The sequence below is a fragment of the Apostichopus japonicus genome, chromosome 8 (genome assembly GCF_037975245.1).
Source record: "Apostichopus japonicus isolate 1M-3 chromosome 8, ASM3797524v1, whole genome shotgun sequence".
Classification (NCBI taxonomy): Eukaryota; Metazoa; Echinodermata; class Holothuroidea; order Aspidochirotida; family Stichopodidae; genus Apostichopus; species Apostichopus japonicus.
In genome coordinates this window covers 7,792,901-7,810,888 of record NC_092568.1, presented here as the reverse complement: position 1 = coordinate 7,810,888, position 17,988 = coordinate 7,792,901, and the positions used below count along the sequence as shown (strand labels likewise).

Below are 17,988 nucleotides of genomic sequence, written 5' to 3'. Positions count from 1 at the left end.
TTCTGTGGTTTTACATTTTCGGCTTTGTGTCAAGGGGATGTTGAGATGAAGTTTGAGGGGCCCAACCCTTGCTCTTCAACCAGGGCTTCTGAAACCCTGGCACTTCCACTGGTTGAATTTTCCTTGTATTTTCTCAAATCCCCCCCCCCCCTTAACTTTTTGATCAGTATCATTTCAATTCTGCTATAAAATATCTAAAACTGGTCACCTATGATTACATACTTATTTTCAATACACCTCTTCTCCCAACTATTTTTTCTTGCAGAATCTTGAATTGTCTAATTCAGATCGCCACCAACGGTTGACCAAAAATAAATTTAGAGGTTGATAGAACCAGACGAAAAATATACAAACAAACTTATAACAATTATAGTTAGGTTTTGCTTATTTTTGAAGGGGGAGGATGAAGGAGGTATATAGGTAGGGGATGGGGGGGGGGATGGTTGGGCAACAAAATATGTTGTTGTAGGAGCAACATGTTACAACATACAAATCATCTGTACTTTGTGAGAAGTCTATATCATATTCTCTGATCTGACCACTTTTATGCAAAATTGAATACACTCTACAAGTTATGGAAGCAATGACTCAACACAATTTGGTACCTCTGTTACTAGGTCGTTATGGCCTTCTGTATTTGGGTTAGTGCACATAACAAAAATGTTTGCTCAATGTGTAAATACTTCATTTAAAACATATTTGCTTCCTTTATTGCCAAATGAAATGTCAACTTTAAATCATGAATGGGTTACAAGGAATCAGGAAATAACTTTTAAGCAAACTTAGATCTCTTGAGGGAGGCAGTGATTATGAATGCTGCAAAAATACTGTGAGCAAATCAGAACAACTGTAAGAAATTATATATTAGAGCAAAAGCATTCACTTGATAAATCAAACAAGTTTTCCTTAAAATGAATGGCAATCAACAATCCATTAATGAGTTGGATATAAATATAGATGATTTAAAATACTTAAGTCTTTTTGGACAGAAATCCTGCTAAACATGACACAGCCTTACTTCTGAATGGTACAGTACACCTGGTGTATTGCAAAGACGGAGAAAGTGGGCGGTGCCCCGGAAGTAGAAATGAAGGGGGTGGAGCTTAAACATTTCCTGTCATGCAGGATAATAGTAGGTGGATGGAAAGTGCAAATGGAGTTTGCAAATACGTTAGAGAAGAGCAAAGTTAATTATTGGTTTAGTAGCAATTGGAGTATGATCAACTGTGATACATATATTAAATAGGTATCCAACATTGGTCCAAATAATTTAAAAAAAAAATTAAAAAAATTTCCAATATTAGTGAAATAATTTTTTGTATGAAAGTTTGAAAGAAATGAGTTCATGTTCACAGTATATGGTACACAGTAAATATTAAATTGTTACCATGGTAACATTAAGATATTTTTTATTCATGAAGGAAGATTTCCGAGTGAAATGCTCTCTAATAGTGACAGTAATATGTAATACAACACTAATTTAAAGTTCACCGGTGATGGATTATTAAATACCACCCCCGGAGTCTGGAAACATTTAGGAAAATGTTGAGAATGAGGAAATGTCTAATTACCCGTTATAGTGGCACGGGAGCAGATGTCCTACGGGTTGCCACTACAAAGTTGCTAAATATAGCATTTATGTTGTATAGTATGTACACTCCTGTTTGAGTCAACAATGATGATAACTGGGCAGATCATGAGGTGAAATCATTTTGTATTCAGCTAAATACAAGTTGGTATTGAAACAAAAGTTACACTAGTTTTAAAATCTTGTCATTTAGCCTTTGAAGAAGATCCTGCTAGGATCGAAACGTCAGACCAACTTACTTTTACACATTCTCTTACAAAGGCTCTCTAGTGGATAAGCAGTTTGCTAACAGTTTTACTTTACTTTATAGTTTTAAAATCCACAATTATACCTGCATACCTGTCTGGTACTATTAATTTCCATAATTTACTGATATATCCTGACATACTAACACATACTATATATACCCCTTTATGACTGCTGTCGGGATCTCCAATACTTTCTTTTTGTCAAACCAAACTGTATCACAATTGATATAATATAGTGACTTCCACTTTATGTTGAAAAGTCTGGTTCAATTTTCAATTCAGTTTGTATATATATATCACAGTACTGTACTGTAGATATACATGATAAGACGAGGTTCTAAAAAAAGTAAATTTCACTTGAGGCAATTTAACAAATACGTATTTTTCGTCCCTGGCCATAAGTCGCTAAATATAAAAGATAACAAGTCTACATAATTTTAAACTGAATTCCATTTAATGAACGGTGTATGTCACTTTTCATTCCCTCTGACTAATTCAGTTTCAAAATCAAGCCCAGTTTAAAAACACAATGAGTATAAACAATACATCTCAATTCTGTCAATTATTTTAATGAGTAGTACTGTATATTCATTTCACTGAATATTCAAATACCAAAAATAAAGCCCAGTTCAAACAACCTGAGTAACAACAATACATCTCAATTCTGTGAATTATTTTACTGAGTAGTGTGTATATTCATTTCACTGAATATTCATATACCCAAAATAAAGCCCAGTTCAAACACCCTGAGTAACAACGATACATCTCAATTCTGTGAATTATTTTACTGAGTAGTGTGTGTATTCATATCACTGAATATTCATGTACCAAAAATAAAGTCCACTTCCAAACACATTGAGTAATAGTACAACTCAATGCTGTTATTTATAGACTCTAGTCCCAAGCACACATGAAGCAACGTGGTAGACACAGCCGGGACTACAAATAGCAGCTCTCCCAATCACAAGCAGACTTCCTCTGAACACGTACAGTTTGAAACTGAGCAGCATTAATTTGGGATTATAACTGTGCTGTGAAAAAGTTGGCACAATTTTATCTTTGGGAAATCTATAGGTGAGTTGGCTTTTCGTTGCAGCGTAGGAATTATCACATTTCCGACAATCTTGGTTACAAGGATCATTTTTCATCATTAAATTGTTTTTTTTTCTTGTGGAGTTTAAAATCACAATGAGCGATGACATCATAATGTACCTGTGAATGGTATGGATTGGCCTTCAGAACAGGTGAGAATTTGGAATGTCATCTGGTGTTTGCTAAAGAGCTTGAGCATAATGATCACATTGTGTTAATAAGAGGACAAAGTAGTTACTGAAACCATGGAGCTTTGGTAATAGCTCCATGCTGAAACTCAATTGCATTAAAAAAAAATTTAAAAATGAAGGAATAAACAAAAGAGATTTTAGATGTGTTTAAAATTCTTTTCAAGTACCAGTGAAGCTGGAAAAGCAATATTGGGCACCATTTTAGCTATTTGTCTGTACTGTATGTTGAACTGCAATGTGTAATAAAGACTATCTAGGTAGCATGGCATGATACCTTTTGATTAAATTTCAAGCGCTTCAATCAAACCTTTTCCTACACAGTTTGATCAAGACAAGTGAGCCTTTTTAATACAGCACAAAACTTTTTGGTTAGGCTCAGATTGCTTTAAACAGTTTGATATTTTTAAAAGTTTCCTTACTATTTTATACTAAAATCCAAACAAGAATGCAGAACAAGTAGCTTGGTTATCGTGATTTGCTTTAAATCATGAATGAAAATAGTGCAGGACAGTCTAGACGAGTTCTGATTTGATTTTTGTATGTGATTAGGATATAATGAAAGTCTGTCTTTCTGGAAGGCAAATAAAATAACTGATTACTCCCATGTTCAAAATGTGCCAAAAATCTAGACAGAATCTTAATATTAGTTAAACTTGGTATCTTTGTGTCAAATCAATGGAATTTGATGACCAAAAGATCAAAAAAATGTCTAAGGTGACAGAACAAAGAAAGAAAAAGAGATTAATGCAAACAAAAGGAAAAATGTATAGAAGTAGTTAATTCGTTTAATAATACTTTTAGTTAACTTGATATACTGTATAGCGACAAATTTGGGTTCCCCCTGATATATTTTCTAAATTTTTCTACTCATCTCATACCAAAGAGTGGGACTCAAAATAATGTGCAATGAATTTAATTCTGTTTCCAGAGGAGAGAATTTAATGTGTGGTTATAACATACTATTTGTAGTATAGTAACAAAATACCTGAGGAAGGGGCAGGGGAGGGGGGAGAGAGCTGTATGTGGGGTGCTTGGTAGGCACTCAGAAAAGGAAAGAGACAAACACAATTCTGCTTTCTCCTTTTACCTGTAGGATTTCAAACCCATCTTTAATATTCTCATTTCCACAATCTAAAGTTTGACCCTATTCCACTCAAGTGTATTACTCATGACAAAGCATTACCTGTTTAGCTCACTTTGTAAACTACAGTAACTTCAAAACTGTTCAGAGAAGGATTGACATTTTCTGCCCCTCCAATTCTAAGCAAATCTAGAATTATAACTGTTGACTCATCAAACATTCATCTAAATTACGTAACCAATTGGAAGTAATCTCTGATGGATTCAAATGCTGTCTGTCCATTATTGGGCCAATCCCTGCTAACTTTATATAGTATCCTGGGTCCGAAATCAGTCCCTCAGAGTTTAATGGTCGATTACGGCATTCCTTGTTTACAGTTTAGTCACTCCCTCCGACCTCTTGACCTACCCACCTAGAAACGAAGCTCGGTATCGTTGTTAATTGCTTTTAATAATGAGAAGGGTTTTCTGAAGCGAGAAATAACTTGACACATACCAGTTTCTACTTCAGAGAGTTTTGAAACGGACCAAAAAAAATGAAGAGAAAAACAGGAAGAGGGGAGAACTAGAAGAGGATAAAAGACTGCATCTTCAAGCTTAAAAGCCTTTAACAAACATTCCAGTAAATATCTTCAAATCGATCTACAAATTTGCTTGCACAGACCAATTTGAAAAGAAGACGAAGGATTTTAATGACCGTTTGGAGTCTCACCACTACTTTTATTAAACAAGAGCCCAAGGGCACTGTGGTTCCTTGCTTGGGGTATATGACAATACACATAATATTAGCAAGCAAGATTGGGCTGAAATAGTCCAAGTAATTGTGGTCCTACATGTTCCCATAAAGTAACCAACACTATAGCCAACACTTTTGTGATCACAAAATGTGATCAGATTTTTTATCAAAAGGCACTTTTCAGATCTAAATATGGCGTCGAAAATGTAAGAAATATAAGAGACCTACAAGCGTGTCAACAGATATGATAACAATGGTGACCTCAGATGACATGACCTTTAAGTTTCAAAATGTTCCACCACCCCATTCACAACTTGTCCCAAAATATCAACCATGTCACACCTTGGCATTGAGATTTAATTGCATTAAATGTCAAAAAATTAACTTTTGAACTTGTATGTAACTTCACACACAAAGGTCACCCGGAGGTCAACCAATTGACATTTTTGATTGGTGAGACCTAAATAGAGCATGACTGTAAAAATTCAAACATTTTTTCTTTGCCCATTTTCTCCCCCCATAATACTACTTTTTTAACATTAGCTGACCTTTGGTGACCTTGGATCACATGACCGTTAAGTTTGAAAATATTCCCCTATACCATTTGCAACTTGTCCAAAAAAATCAACCTTGTCACACCTTGGCACTGGGAGTTATTGCATTAAATGTGTGAAAATTAACTTTGACCTCAAATAACTTAATAACAAATAACACGAAGGTCAAATGGGGGTCAACCCATTGACATTTATGATCAGAAGGTACCTTTAACATCTGAAAATAGCATCGAAACTGTAAAAATCATCAAAACACTAAAAAGGTCACCAGAGGTCAAATTGAGGTCAAGGGTCACCCAGATGCGGGTCGACAATTGGATTGAATTGAAGCAACTCCCAACTCTAACGGACAATTTGTTCTCAAGTTATCGCAAAAATACTAGTTTTTTATCATTCATTGACCTTTGATGACCTTGTATCACATGACCGTTAAGTTTGAAAATATTCCCCTATACCATTTGCAACTACTCCAAAAATATCAACCTTGTCACACCTTGGAACTGGGAGTTATTGCATTAAATGTCTGAAAATTAACTTTGACCTCATATAACTTCGCACACGAAGGTCACACGGGGGTCAACCCATTGACATTTATGATCAGAAGTTACCTTTAACATCTGAAAATAGCATCGAAACTGTAAAAATCCACAAAACACTAAAAAGGTCACCAGAGGTCAAATTGAGGTCAAGGGTCACCCAGATGCGGGTCGACAATTGGATTACATTGAAGCAACTCCCAACCCTAACGGACAATTTGTTCTCACGTTATCGCAAAAAATACTAGTTTTTTATCATTAATTGACCTTTGGTGACCTCAGATCACATGACCGTTAAGTTTGAAAATATTCCCCTATACCATTTGCAACTTGTCTCAAAATATCAACTGTGTAACACCTTGGCACTGGGAGTTATTACACTAAATGTCTGAAAATTAACTTTGACCTCATATAACTTAACATACAAAGGTCACCTTGGGTCAACTTATTGACATTTTTGATTGATGAGACCTAAATTAGAGCATCAAACTATAAAAAATCAAACATTTTTTTCTGTGCCCATTTTCTACCCCCAAAATACTAGTTTTTTTACATTAATTGACCTTTGGTGACCTCGGATCACATGACCGTTAAGTTTGAAAATATTCCCCTATACCATTTGCAACTTGTCCAAAAATATCAACCATGTCACATCTCGGAACTGGGAGTTGTTGCATTAAATGTCTGAAAATTAACTTTGACCTCGTATAACTTCGCTCACGAAGGTCACACGGGTGTCAACCAATTGACATTTTTGATCGGAAGGTACCTTTGATATCCAAATCTAGCATCAAAACCAAACATTTTCTTTTTTGCTCGTTTCCTCCCAAAATAAGCACATTTTTTCTAATGTGACCTTTGACCTTTTGACCTTGGTTTCAGATGTAGTTTAATCTCCTGATTCCAAAAAACAAAACGAAAAGTCTGTACAACCATCCTAACTCCGACCGAAAAACTTTGACCCCATATAACTTCGCACATAAAGGTCACACGGGGTCAAACTATTGACATTTATGATCAGAAGGTACCTTTGACATCTGAAAATAGCATCAAAACTGTAAAAATCCCAAAAACATGAAAAGGTCACCAGAGGTCAAATTGAGGTCAAGGGTCACCCAGATGCGGGTCGACAATTGGATTACATTGAGGCAACTCCCAACCCTAACAGACATTTCGTTCTCAAGTTATTGCAAAAATACTAGTTTTTTATCATTAATTGACCTTTGGTGACCTCGGATCACATGACCGTTAAGTTTGAAAATGCTCCCCTAACCAGTTCACAACTTGTCCCAAAATATCAATCTTGTCGCACATTGGCACTGGGAGTTATTGCAGTTTTAATATTTTCGGTTTTTGGACCATAACTGACCTTTGGTGACCTTTGTGGGCACCAAAAACAATAGGGCACACCTTCTCCATATGGCGGATCTATAGTCCAAGTTTGGCCTCAATCCAACATTCCCTTATTGAGATAGAGCGTACCCAAGCAAGTGTCACAGACACACACACACACACACACACACACATACATACATACACACACACACACGCCAACCTGACTGCATAGGTTCCTTTTGCTAAAGCAAGGAACCAAAAAAAGAAAAGAGAAAACTCATTTTGGGCTTTATTTCACTGATTATCAATCGCCTCACTTGTGTGCATTCTACCAAGTCCAAGTGGGACCAAATCGAAGGAATCTCTGATTATTAAATGTAGAATTGCCCTTAGGCCAAATTGCCAAGGACAGAAGAAACTAATTTAGGTCTATACGGAGCAACTACCAGATTATTGCAATACTCAACATGAGAGAGGATATTTTGAAGAAAGTTAAAATCCAGTAGTTGACCATGCAGAAACTTATTACTTTTATGAGGTTTAAACCATCGGACAACAAGTCCTTTGGAAATCCCAATGCGAGTTGCTAAATATCACTGCAAAGAATGACTCGCATCTACCCATCATGTCATCCACGATGATAATGATGAAGCATTTAAACTGCAGCAAACTTATGTTGCTGGTTCTTCAAAGCAACTTGCTGATTTGGGGAGAAGGGGAGGGGGGAGGGTGGTGAAAATGAGTGGAGAAGAGGGGAAGAGCGTGGCTTGGGGAACAGGCAATGGAGGGGGAGGGGAGGTGCATGGGGGGATGGGAATTAGAGAGATAAACCCTAGATCCTTAATATGAAGGCAAGTGCAAACCTGAGGTCAAGATGAATGGCTGAAGAGCATTCACATCTAAGCAGGACATTAAACCACATTGTTCCATACACAATGTAAATGTGTATGAACCGATTTGCGCTACTTCCATACAGTTCACGTCCCCTTGTTAAGACAATGGGAAATTAATCAGGATCTACCCACCATGTGTACTTCCCTTTGTGCTTGTATGATTTATTTATTCTTTACTTTATTCCCAAATCCAGTGGCTTTCCATTCATTCTGCAGAGTTTTACTGGAAAAGCCTGTACCCGGCTTAACATAACCTAACATCAGCATTTACTTCCATACAAATACATTAATGTCTGTAAAATGCCAGATCTTGTGATTTTCTTCTTGCAAACCAAAGAATTTGTACCTAATCTAGCCAAAAAAAAAAAAAAAAGGTAAAAAACCTTACTAGGCTTGAGATAACGATGAGAGACCAATGCATACTTGTTTCCAGATTTGGTTTTTAAATATGAAGCTTTAAATATTTTCTTAGTAATTTGAACTCACTTTAGACTCCCTGGAGATTGATTCGAGCCTCAGCTGATTAATCAAGAGACTCCATGATCTATGTTAAGGGTGGTCAAAGAAAACACTCTTAACAGGATATTTCCAGAGGATACTTTTTCAGATTGCCACCATAAATGGATCTGGGTTTTGATGATATATTTTTCGAACGACTGAAAGTCTCATTTAATCTGATTACTTATAAATTTATAATTAAAACCCCTCCGGCAAATTTTTTTTACATGTTGTTTTAATTTTTTATGATAAATTTGTAAAGACATTCACTGTGACATCAGAGAAATTAATAAAGATTATAAATTTTAGAAGAGGGAATAATATGTACACATATCTTGTTAAAACTCGGTTTCCACACGAACATGTGGTGATTAATCATGAACATGGGATAGATGGTGCAGGGCTGCTCTATAAGTGAAAAAGTACAAGTCATGATAATATTTGATATTCTTTCACTCTTTCATGTATCAATTGGCAGTGACTGTAAAGTGACCCTTTCTACAGCAATAGACACCCATATTAAGCAATGATATGGATGTACAGTAACGTCAATGTCACTTCCTGGGTGACCATAATTGGCATAAACGACATCCGCAACTTTTAGAGACCTCGTGTGAGATAGACCCTGGTGGTGCCTGATCCCAAAAAATTCATAATTTTTTGCACAGTCACTTCAAAGAAATTAAATTCATGATCCATGTTTGGCATATAAAGTAAAATTGGTAAAAGGTGTTTCACATTTAAGAAAAGAAGGCTCCAGAGGGTACTGAAATAGCACCCTAGTTCCAGGGGTGTTTCTGGTGTGCTGTGGTGTGATTTTGGAAAGAAACGGACACAATTGTGAGTACATATATTCTAAAACTAAGAAAGAGAGGAAATCCATATTGGTTACATTTTCATATCCAGGCTGGAAAGCGACCAAGAACTAAATGAGGGAAAAAAATGTGCATTTATGCTTGTTAACTATACAAATGCACATTTTCCCCCTGTTTGGTATCTGTGAATTTGCAGAGAGTTTGCATATACAAACCTTCCTAAACATACGAAAACAACAGACACTCAGCTAGGGACTGAGCAAGTTAGGTTCAAACTTTTACATTTTTTAGAGGCTCATAACATAATGATAATTACCAAAATTTTGTGTACTACTACATCTGCTCTTTATATCTTTAAATCTGAGTACCAAATTTGGTCATTTTTTGCTCTCTTAATAAATATGTGGGTCCAGCAGTACGGTACCCTTGGCTACTTCAAATTGAAACGCCTTTTTGAGCTTAGTTGCTGTAGTGTACACTTCAGATAATTTTCACCAAACTTTCAAAGTATTGCTCAACATAGTTAAGATTGCTGTGGACCAAGCTAAGGCAACCTTCCGAGATGTTGCAATGAACAATAATTAGCAAGTAATTAAAGGAATCGCAAATTCTGAAGTTAAGTGATTTTCTATTCAAAATATTCTATATAAGGTTTTTTTTTTTTTTTTTTTTTTTTGGTCATGCAGAAACTGTTGCATATCAATGTTAATTCCATTCCAAAGCAAACCATTAATGTTTAAAATCAATTTTCTTCATTTGGTACTCTTAAATTATACAGTATCTGATGAGTAGAACTTGGTTTGGCATCAAATTCATTACATATATATACTTACATATTATTACATTTATATAGGTCAAGAATACTATAATTTTGAAGTGTTCTGCCATTCAAGCAATCAGCTTGTATGCTACTTAATATTGTCCATACTGTAAAAGAGTTTGTATTCTGTACAGGGAAGCTCTCCTGTCCTGTAAACATCTATTACATTATTACTGTGTCATATCCACGCTAGTAATTTTTTTGAATTGCATACATGTTTTCTTCTTAATTAACAGCTCTACAAAACCTTCTTCTGTTTATGTCAATATAGAGCTCTTTTAGCAGTCTCTTATCTCACCAGTCTGTTGATTTAGTATTTGTAACATCTAATTAAGACTCCATTAGTGCTTTGAAAGTGACAGAGCAACTAGCAAAGTACCTCGGAAACAGTTCTTAAGACATGTCAACAAAATCCATGGCAACAATGTCATCCAACCTTAATACAATTTTAATATGCATGACATTGTGTTTTTACAGACAATTGAGATAGATAAGTTCTATGATCCAGCTATGAGAGAGTGTATGTAGAAGTACATTAACATGATTATTCCATAACAAAGTGATAGGGAGGGGGGGGGTGGGGGCAAATATCCCACCAAATATCTTCTGTGGATAATACTAAAATGTAAAAAAAGTGAAAATGTTCACAGAAAGGGAAAACTTAATAACCAAATCATTGATAAATGAATGAAGAAAAACTTGTAAATGTTTGACAAAGTCTTCAGAATCATCAACTATAATCCATTGATCATACTCTTGGTGTACTTCCTAAAAAAAAAAAAAAATATACTCCAAACTAATAATAATTAAACACAGAGATGCTTTTACAGAAGTTCAAGCAAACAAATGAAAAGATTCTCTCCTGGTATCGTCATATTTGATCAAAAATGTTTGTTTTTTTTAAATTTTTCTTTCTTCTTTGCCTGCACAAGGGACTGTCCATATTTTGTTATACCCCAAGATTTCTAAGGAACCTTCACAACTATGTTGTGCTAAATCTTGAATCAATTATGATGCAAGTGTATATATCTCGTTGTGGAAAAGCCAATTATGTAATGAAATGAAATGTTGGTCTCCTGAGGGTACAGTTATCAGGAATTCCACCATTTCTGATTGCAAAATGCCATTTCTAGGAAAATGACATTTAGTTTGTTTAATTTTTCAATAAAAATGTAAAAAAGTTAGGGGGATTTGTGATATACAGGTCATACCAGAAAAAAAAAAAGATTTCCTGACAAGGAATAAAAGAGTGTAAGACCAACCAAAGAAATCATAAACTATTTAAAGTTAAGTTACGTGGTACTGTACTTTCCCCAACAAACATAAATGTGGTATTAAAATATAGATGTACTATCCCTTGAACTCAAATACCCTTACATAAGTTGTGTTTGTTTAAAATACTCCAGCTTCCAAAACTGACTTATAAACAACTTTCACAACAAGAGGATCAAATACACCAATAGAATCTGAACCCATTGTTCATCACTGTATCAGTTGGCACAACAGGCTATATATATGTACTGTTACATATATATCTATATATGTATCAAACCATTCGAACCGCTCGTCTGCAGTTGACTGATCGGATCCATCCGAGAGTTCTCGGAATGGAGGGTGGTGTAAGATAATGGTCAATGACCCTACCGACTGATCAATGGATTAACATTAACTGTATAGCATTTCATGACTGAGAACTGCTTTTCATGTCAAATCTTGACTGAGTCAGAGGGTAAACTAGCCTTTTGATTAAAAGGGGTTCGCCTTACAAACTATCCAGAAATAGCTTCAGGGAAGAGAAGAACAACATTGGTTAATATAAATATGAGACGTTTCTTTGTACCACTATGATAACCCGAGACACTTTAGAATGATGAATCGAAAAGTCAATGGCTCCAAACAACTTGATGAAGATATTACTGAAATTGCATATATCCACATACATGCATTAGAAGTGCAAGTTAGTAGGTGGGTAGGTAGATATAAATATATTTTGCAAAAACTTCTATAGTACTGGACTGGTGCCTTCAGTGTCAACAGTATAATTTATTTATTTATACGGAAAAACACAGTCTGACAGTCTATCTGATTTCTGAGCATGTATTTTAATTACTGTATTTTAGCCTTGAGAATTGTTTGATGTACAGGGAAGACCACCAATTTCAAGTTGTTTTATATTTCGGGAAGGTCGGTCCCAGACTCCAAAACTGTCACAAGTTTTTAGTTTGACCAGACATAAAAATGTTGCTTTAACTCCATTCCCTTCCTGAAATTTTACGAGTTCAAGTACCCCAGTTTTTTTTAGACGAGGATCATTGGAGCATTATTTCTAGAAAAGTTGATTCTCTAAGAGCTTCTTTGTCACTTTTCAGTTCAATTCGTGATGGTATGAATTTGCTTTACAAATTGAATACATTAAAGATCCATCAGCCAACAACAAATTTGTATTATAAGCCTACAAGATGAAGCAACAGCAACCATATATGACCAAACTTGTCAAAATATTACCATTCCTGAAAATTTATGCCATATTACAAACGAACCGACACGAGAAACGTCTAACAGGAAAAGTGGCGATTTAATATTTTCCATTCATCTTGTCAAACTTCATCGACTGTAAAATTATGCGAAGAGAGCTTAACCTTTCACAGAAGGTTCCCGGTTCTGTCCACTGTTCCCTGATGGCCTGTGATATTAGGGATCTAGTGGAGCGCGAGTGATGCAAACGGATGCGATACAGCAGAGTTGCGTGATCAGTCCACAGGCTATGACACCTAATACAAAACGCTGAAAGATTTTCTCCCGGCAGCGAAATATGGCACATGCATAATTATCATATGAATGAACATGTGGCTTTTGACAAAACTAGAAGAAGAAATAAATGGAACAAAAAACTTAACCAAAAAGCCAAAGAGGGTTACGAGTGCAGCTGCACCTTATAAAAAAAACCACCGTTAAAGGTGTTGTATTGTAACACACAAGAAGCTAAGACATCCATCAATGGTGTTGAAATTCATCAGACTTGCTTAAGTTTGTAAATATTACAAAACACAACATTGTTAACAAGGTTGTCAAAAAGTTATAAACATCATGTCAATTCATTTTGCAACTTCAATTATCTAAATGTTTTCTAGAGCGTTAGTTTTTTTTTGCTCTTTCCCCCGTTGTATTAAATATTTGGTTCATTTTTAAATATATCTGGTCTTGTTTCAGGCCACTACGGTATACCATAGTAGTGTGTAGATTCCCATTAATGAATACACTCTGCAGATTTGTATTACAAACAGTAGTAAACCGGGACATCTTCCTGTTGTTCTACAATTAAGATAGGGGTCATGTTTCCTCCAACAGTTAAAGACTCAATTGATATTGACAACTGTACCACCTAAGAGAACACTGAAGAACAAATGGAATCTCTTTTTGGTGTTGCAAATGTCAACCAAGATATGAAGGGGGTACAATGTGTGCCAATGCTTAAAGTTGCCTGCAAGTTTCTGACAAATGGTTTTGCTTTATTTCAGAGCTTTCCTGTTATCTGCTAATTTGAAGCTATGCTGAAAATCTCCAGTCTGTCTCTGAAGGTGATGTGATTGGAACCAACAGTATTTAATCGTTTTCCAGAAAGTTAGATGAGACTCCCTCAAGATGATACAAATATATTCTACCAGCATTCAACAGTCAACATCAACAGTTTGGGTCATTGTTGACAAACTACTTTTCTAGAGAAAGGGTTTTTGTCTAGCGAATGAAAATGGGAGACAAAATTTCAATATTGGCTTGACTGGGAATTGATGTCCTGTTTTGGAATGGCTACTGTAAGCCCAGTGACTTCCGAGGAACCTGAGGTGATCTCTACCAGCTACACCTATGTCATCATGTGCACTGTTTTAGCATTAACTGCCATGGCTGCTTTCTTAGGAAACCTCATGGTGATAGCAGTGATTATACGGACCAGCAAACTTCATACCATCACCTGGTGCCTGTTGTTGAACCTGGCGAGTAGCGACTTCCTATCGGCCGCGCTTCTCGTACCGATGGTGATTAGCATACAGCCATCCAACGGGGGCATGCGTCAGCACTGGTTGTGTACTCTAATAGGCTTCACGTACACCGTGTTAGCCGAGGCCTCCGTATGGACGTTGGCTCTACTCAGCATAGAGCGATACTTTGCGGTGAATCAACCGCTCCATTACCACCAGCGGGTCACGAAACACCGAGCGATCGTCGCCGTCTGTTCACTTTGGATCTGCGCGTTGTGTTGGAGCAGCGCACTGTTACTACCAGGCTATAGCTTCCACAGACAGTTCCGTATGTGTCTTCCCATGCTGGGAGTGGCCGCCACCCTGGCTTTCATCGGCATCGGTATATGTCTGCCGTTCGTCATCCTATGCTGCATGTACATATCCATCGGACGGACAGCCTTCACTCAAGCGCAGCGGAAAGTCATAGAATGCAACGAAGACAACTGTAGATATGTTGCCCCCAAGCATAAAGATTACAGAGCTGTCAAGATTCTAGCGCTACTCGCCGGTAAGTCAAAACCCAGTCTCACGATAAAACAGTCTCTACGATCCATCAATCGCTAGAATTACTTTCATTTTTCCTTTAACTGCCCCATCTGATTGATAAAATGGGTTTCCCATTAAAAAAAAAAAAAAAAGAGTATTTTATGATGAGACAATATCAGGTTGCACTAGGAGTTTGTCAAGTTTTTGCCCTTTAAATTTAGCGCTTCTCTGATGAAGGGGGGGATGGGGGAGGGGCTAAGAGGGAGGGAGAGGGTTTGATGGTTCGCCTATTATTACGATATGTACTGTAGTTAGATGTAACAAGAGTTCAGGTGATTCATTACAGCTGTCGTCATGGTGACTGGGTTCAAGAGGCAAGGAAACTCAACATTTTGTAGGGCGTCATTTAAATTACCGACTTATTTACAAGATCACCAGAATAGGATGAAAAAGTCATAAATACTCTAACACAAAGTGACGAGTAAACTCCTTCTGTAGGTTTTGAGATCTTTCCAAACGATGAGAACTCGATCAGCAACGCTGCTCGAAGCGCTTTACAGGAATTGAAACAATTACTAAACAGGAAACATTTCAAATACAGGAAACATTCAAAGCAAATAGTAGAAAAATATCGCCTAAAAGGTATATACACCATAAAACCTATATTAGGATAGAAAAAAAAAGACATATTTGATATCTTATCAGAGCAACCACTGCAGCAGCATTCTAAATATATATTTAATCAATTTTTAACTATATTAAAATAATTGCCTGCCTTTCTTTTTGGTGTCGTTCTTACAGGTGTTTTTGCGACCTGTTGGTTACCACTGAACATCCTTACTGTGATTGACCTCTTCAAACCTGACAATTTGCAATGCAGTCTGTGTCAGCTATCTCTCGCATTAACATTGATGAATGCTGCCATCAACCCATGGCTATACTCAATTCTCAACAGGACGTTTCGCACCGCCGCATGTAAACAGTATAAAAACATTCGTGACAGTATTAGAGTATTTTGTTACTGCGACGATAATAAAGTTCGCCCACCTTCCGACATGGAGCTGAAACGCGGCGACTTTGGCAGGCAGAGGGACCAAATGAGTCAAAGTCAGATAAAACAGGAAGATTTGGAAACTAAGCGGGTACCACTTTTACCAAATCAAGTCTCGGAGCCACAAATAACTGTTTCAACTAGCTCTCAAATGCAGAAATCTCTTTCAACACCTGTGACTAGGAATAAAACAATTTAGCAGAAAATCACAACAAGTTGCATCTGGTCCTTTTATTTCTTTTGTTTGTACATCCCTTCACCTCCACCCTACCCCCCCCCCACCTGTGAATTAACTGTGAAATTTCAGTTATCAAATTTATGAATGAAAACAAAATTGAAATACAATTTAGTCGGAAAACTTAGAGAAAGTTCTCTGATTGCTGGCAAACAATTTTGACAATAATATAGATACCATTGATAACTCATAAAAACACTTGTAACGCGTATTCAATACCTAACCTGTAAATCTGGAGGCGGAGAATGCGCCCAAAATGCAACAAATTTTTGGGAGATTTCCCATTTCATATTTATTTTGTAAGTAATGATATGAAATTTGTTTTGTATAACTGGGCAATGGACAGTAGGAGAATCTTGCCCTTCTCTCATTTTTTTCAAGCTGTCACCCCCCCCCCCACCCCCCAAAAAGAAGAAGATTAAAGGAGGGTCCTTGCAGTGCCTGTGGAATGAGCCAACAGTAGAGTATTTCTTATTGTGATACTCTCTCGTCTTCTACATAAATCAACATAGAAAATGAGTATTCACCAAAGAAATCAACTGCTGGTAAACATCACTTTATCATCACATGCAAAACCATCCATTTAGGTTAAATATATTTACTAAATTCAACTTTGCAAATTTCTGATGCAGAGACTGTCACTGAATTGTGACAACATTTGAGGCAAAACCAAAGAAACTAACAGTGAATTATTATTACAGGTAATCCAGCTATCATGGCTCAGTACACCTACTAACTAACTAAAAGACTTGGTATACTCTATATTTATAAAAGAACTAGGACTTTAATAAAGTTCTGCCATGAACAGATGTATTAAATGAGGCAATTAAGAGAGTCAAACAATTTCATAATTAAGTGTACAAGCAGCTTCAGTCATTATGGGAAGACAGATCACTTGCAAACTGTGCTGCAAATGAACTGATCAATCAGGGTGTGGGGAGGGGGGGGGAGAGAAAATGTTGCTTGCACAAGAATGTCTCACCATGATACATTCTGTTATTCTTTGTCAAGTTGGATAAACCTTAAAGGGGTTAGTTTAGGTTTATATAAAACAAGATTAGGCTCAAGCTATCAGACAAATGCCACAAATAAAGCAAACGTCACAAAAAAAAACAAATGTCACCAATAAGCCTTACAAATATTTTTGAAGTGTTTAATACAATGCTTCACATCTGTGTTCTTGCTTTTGCTTAAAAGAAAAAAATTATATATTAATCATTCCAATATACCAAAACTGTGGACAGGGTAATAGAAAATGTCTGAAAATTGATTCACTTTAGGGAATAAAGGCAGAAACATTTAGGACATTAAACAGTCACCACATTCTTCGGGATGCCAATTACATAGTGCCATGCACAACTGGGTGGTCTGCCATGGCAATTTATTATATTAAAGAGCAGGGTTGAATTGGAAAGTACCTGGAAATTGGATGTACTGAACAGAAAGTATTATCCGATGAATAATCTGGCAAAGTGTAAAATACTGGGACTTAAAAATACTAGCATGCTGTAAAAGGCAGAAAATTCCACACAGCTAAAGTTAAAGGTTAAAATTAAAGAACAACTCACTATAAAAAATGAATTCTGGATACCCTCACATAGACACATGAATGAATATATATATATATCAATGAATATATATATATGTATGAATATATATATATATGTATGAATATACATATATATATATATTCATACATATATATATATATATATATATATATATATATATATATATATATATATATAACTAGTCAACAGTGTAAATAGTGAAATACTGCATTAACAACAACAAATGTACAACAGAGATGG

General features: G+C 36.1%; 2 protein-coding genes across 4 annotated transcripts in view; one reads left to right on the top strand and one right to left on the bottom strand.

Moving 5' to 3' along the window:
- The window catches only part of LOC139970499 (protein transport protein Sec23A-like), a 49,767-nt gene that overhangs the window by 16,966 nt on the left and 14,813 nt on the right, over positions 1–17,988 (bottom strand). The window lies entirely within an intron of this gene.
- LOC139970500 (adenosine receptor A1-like) lies at positions 404–16,217 on the top strand. 3 transcript variants are annotated; one of them, XM_071976263.1, is made up of 3 exons: positions 404–2,910; positions 13,905–14,913; positions 15,693–16,217. In XM_071976263.1, exons 2-3 carry the CDS (start codon positions 14,175–14,177, stop codon positions 16,139–16,141), a joined length of 1,188 nt encoding a protein of 395 aa, XP_071832364.1. In that variant the 5' UTR covers positions 404–2,910; positions 13,905–14,174; the 3' UTR covers positions 16,142–16,217. The 3 variants fall into 3 exon arrangements, with proteins under 3 accessions (XP_071832364.1, XP_071832362.1, XP_071832363.1); XM_071976261.1 differs by having other exon boundaries at positions 404–3,080; XM_071976262.1 differs by lacking the exon at positions 404–2,910 and adding an exon at positions 8,245–9,591.

Coding starts and splice junctions, on each gene's coding strand:
- LOC139970500 (XM_071976263.1), top strand. CDS start 14,175: ATGTCCTGTTTTGGAATGGCTACTGTAAGCCCAGTGACTTCCGAGGAA. Junction 14,914..15,692: donor GATTCTAGCGCTACTCGCCG/GTAAGTCAAAAC, acceptor TCGTTCTTACAG/GTGTTTTTGCGACCTGTTGG.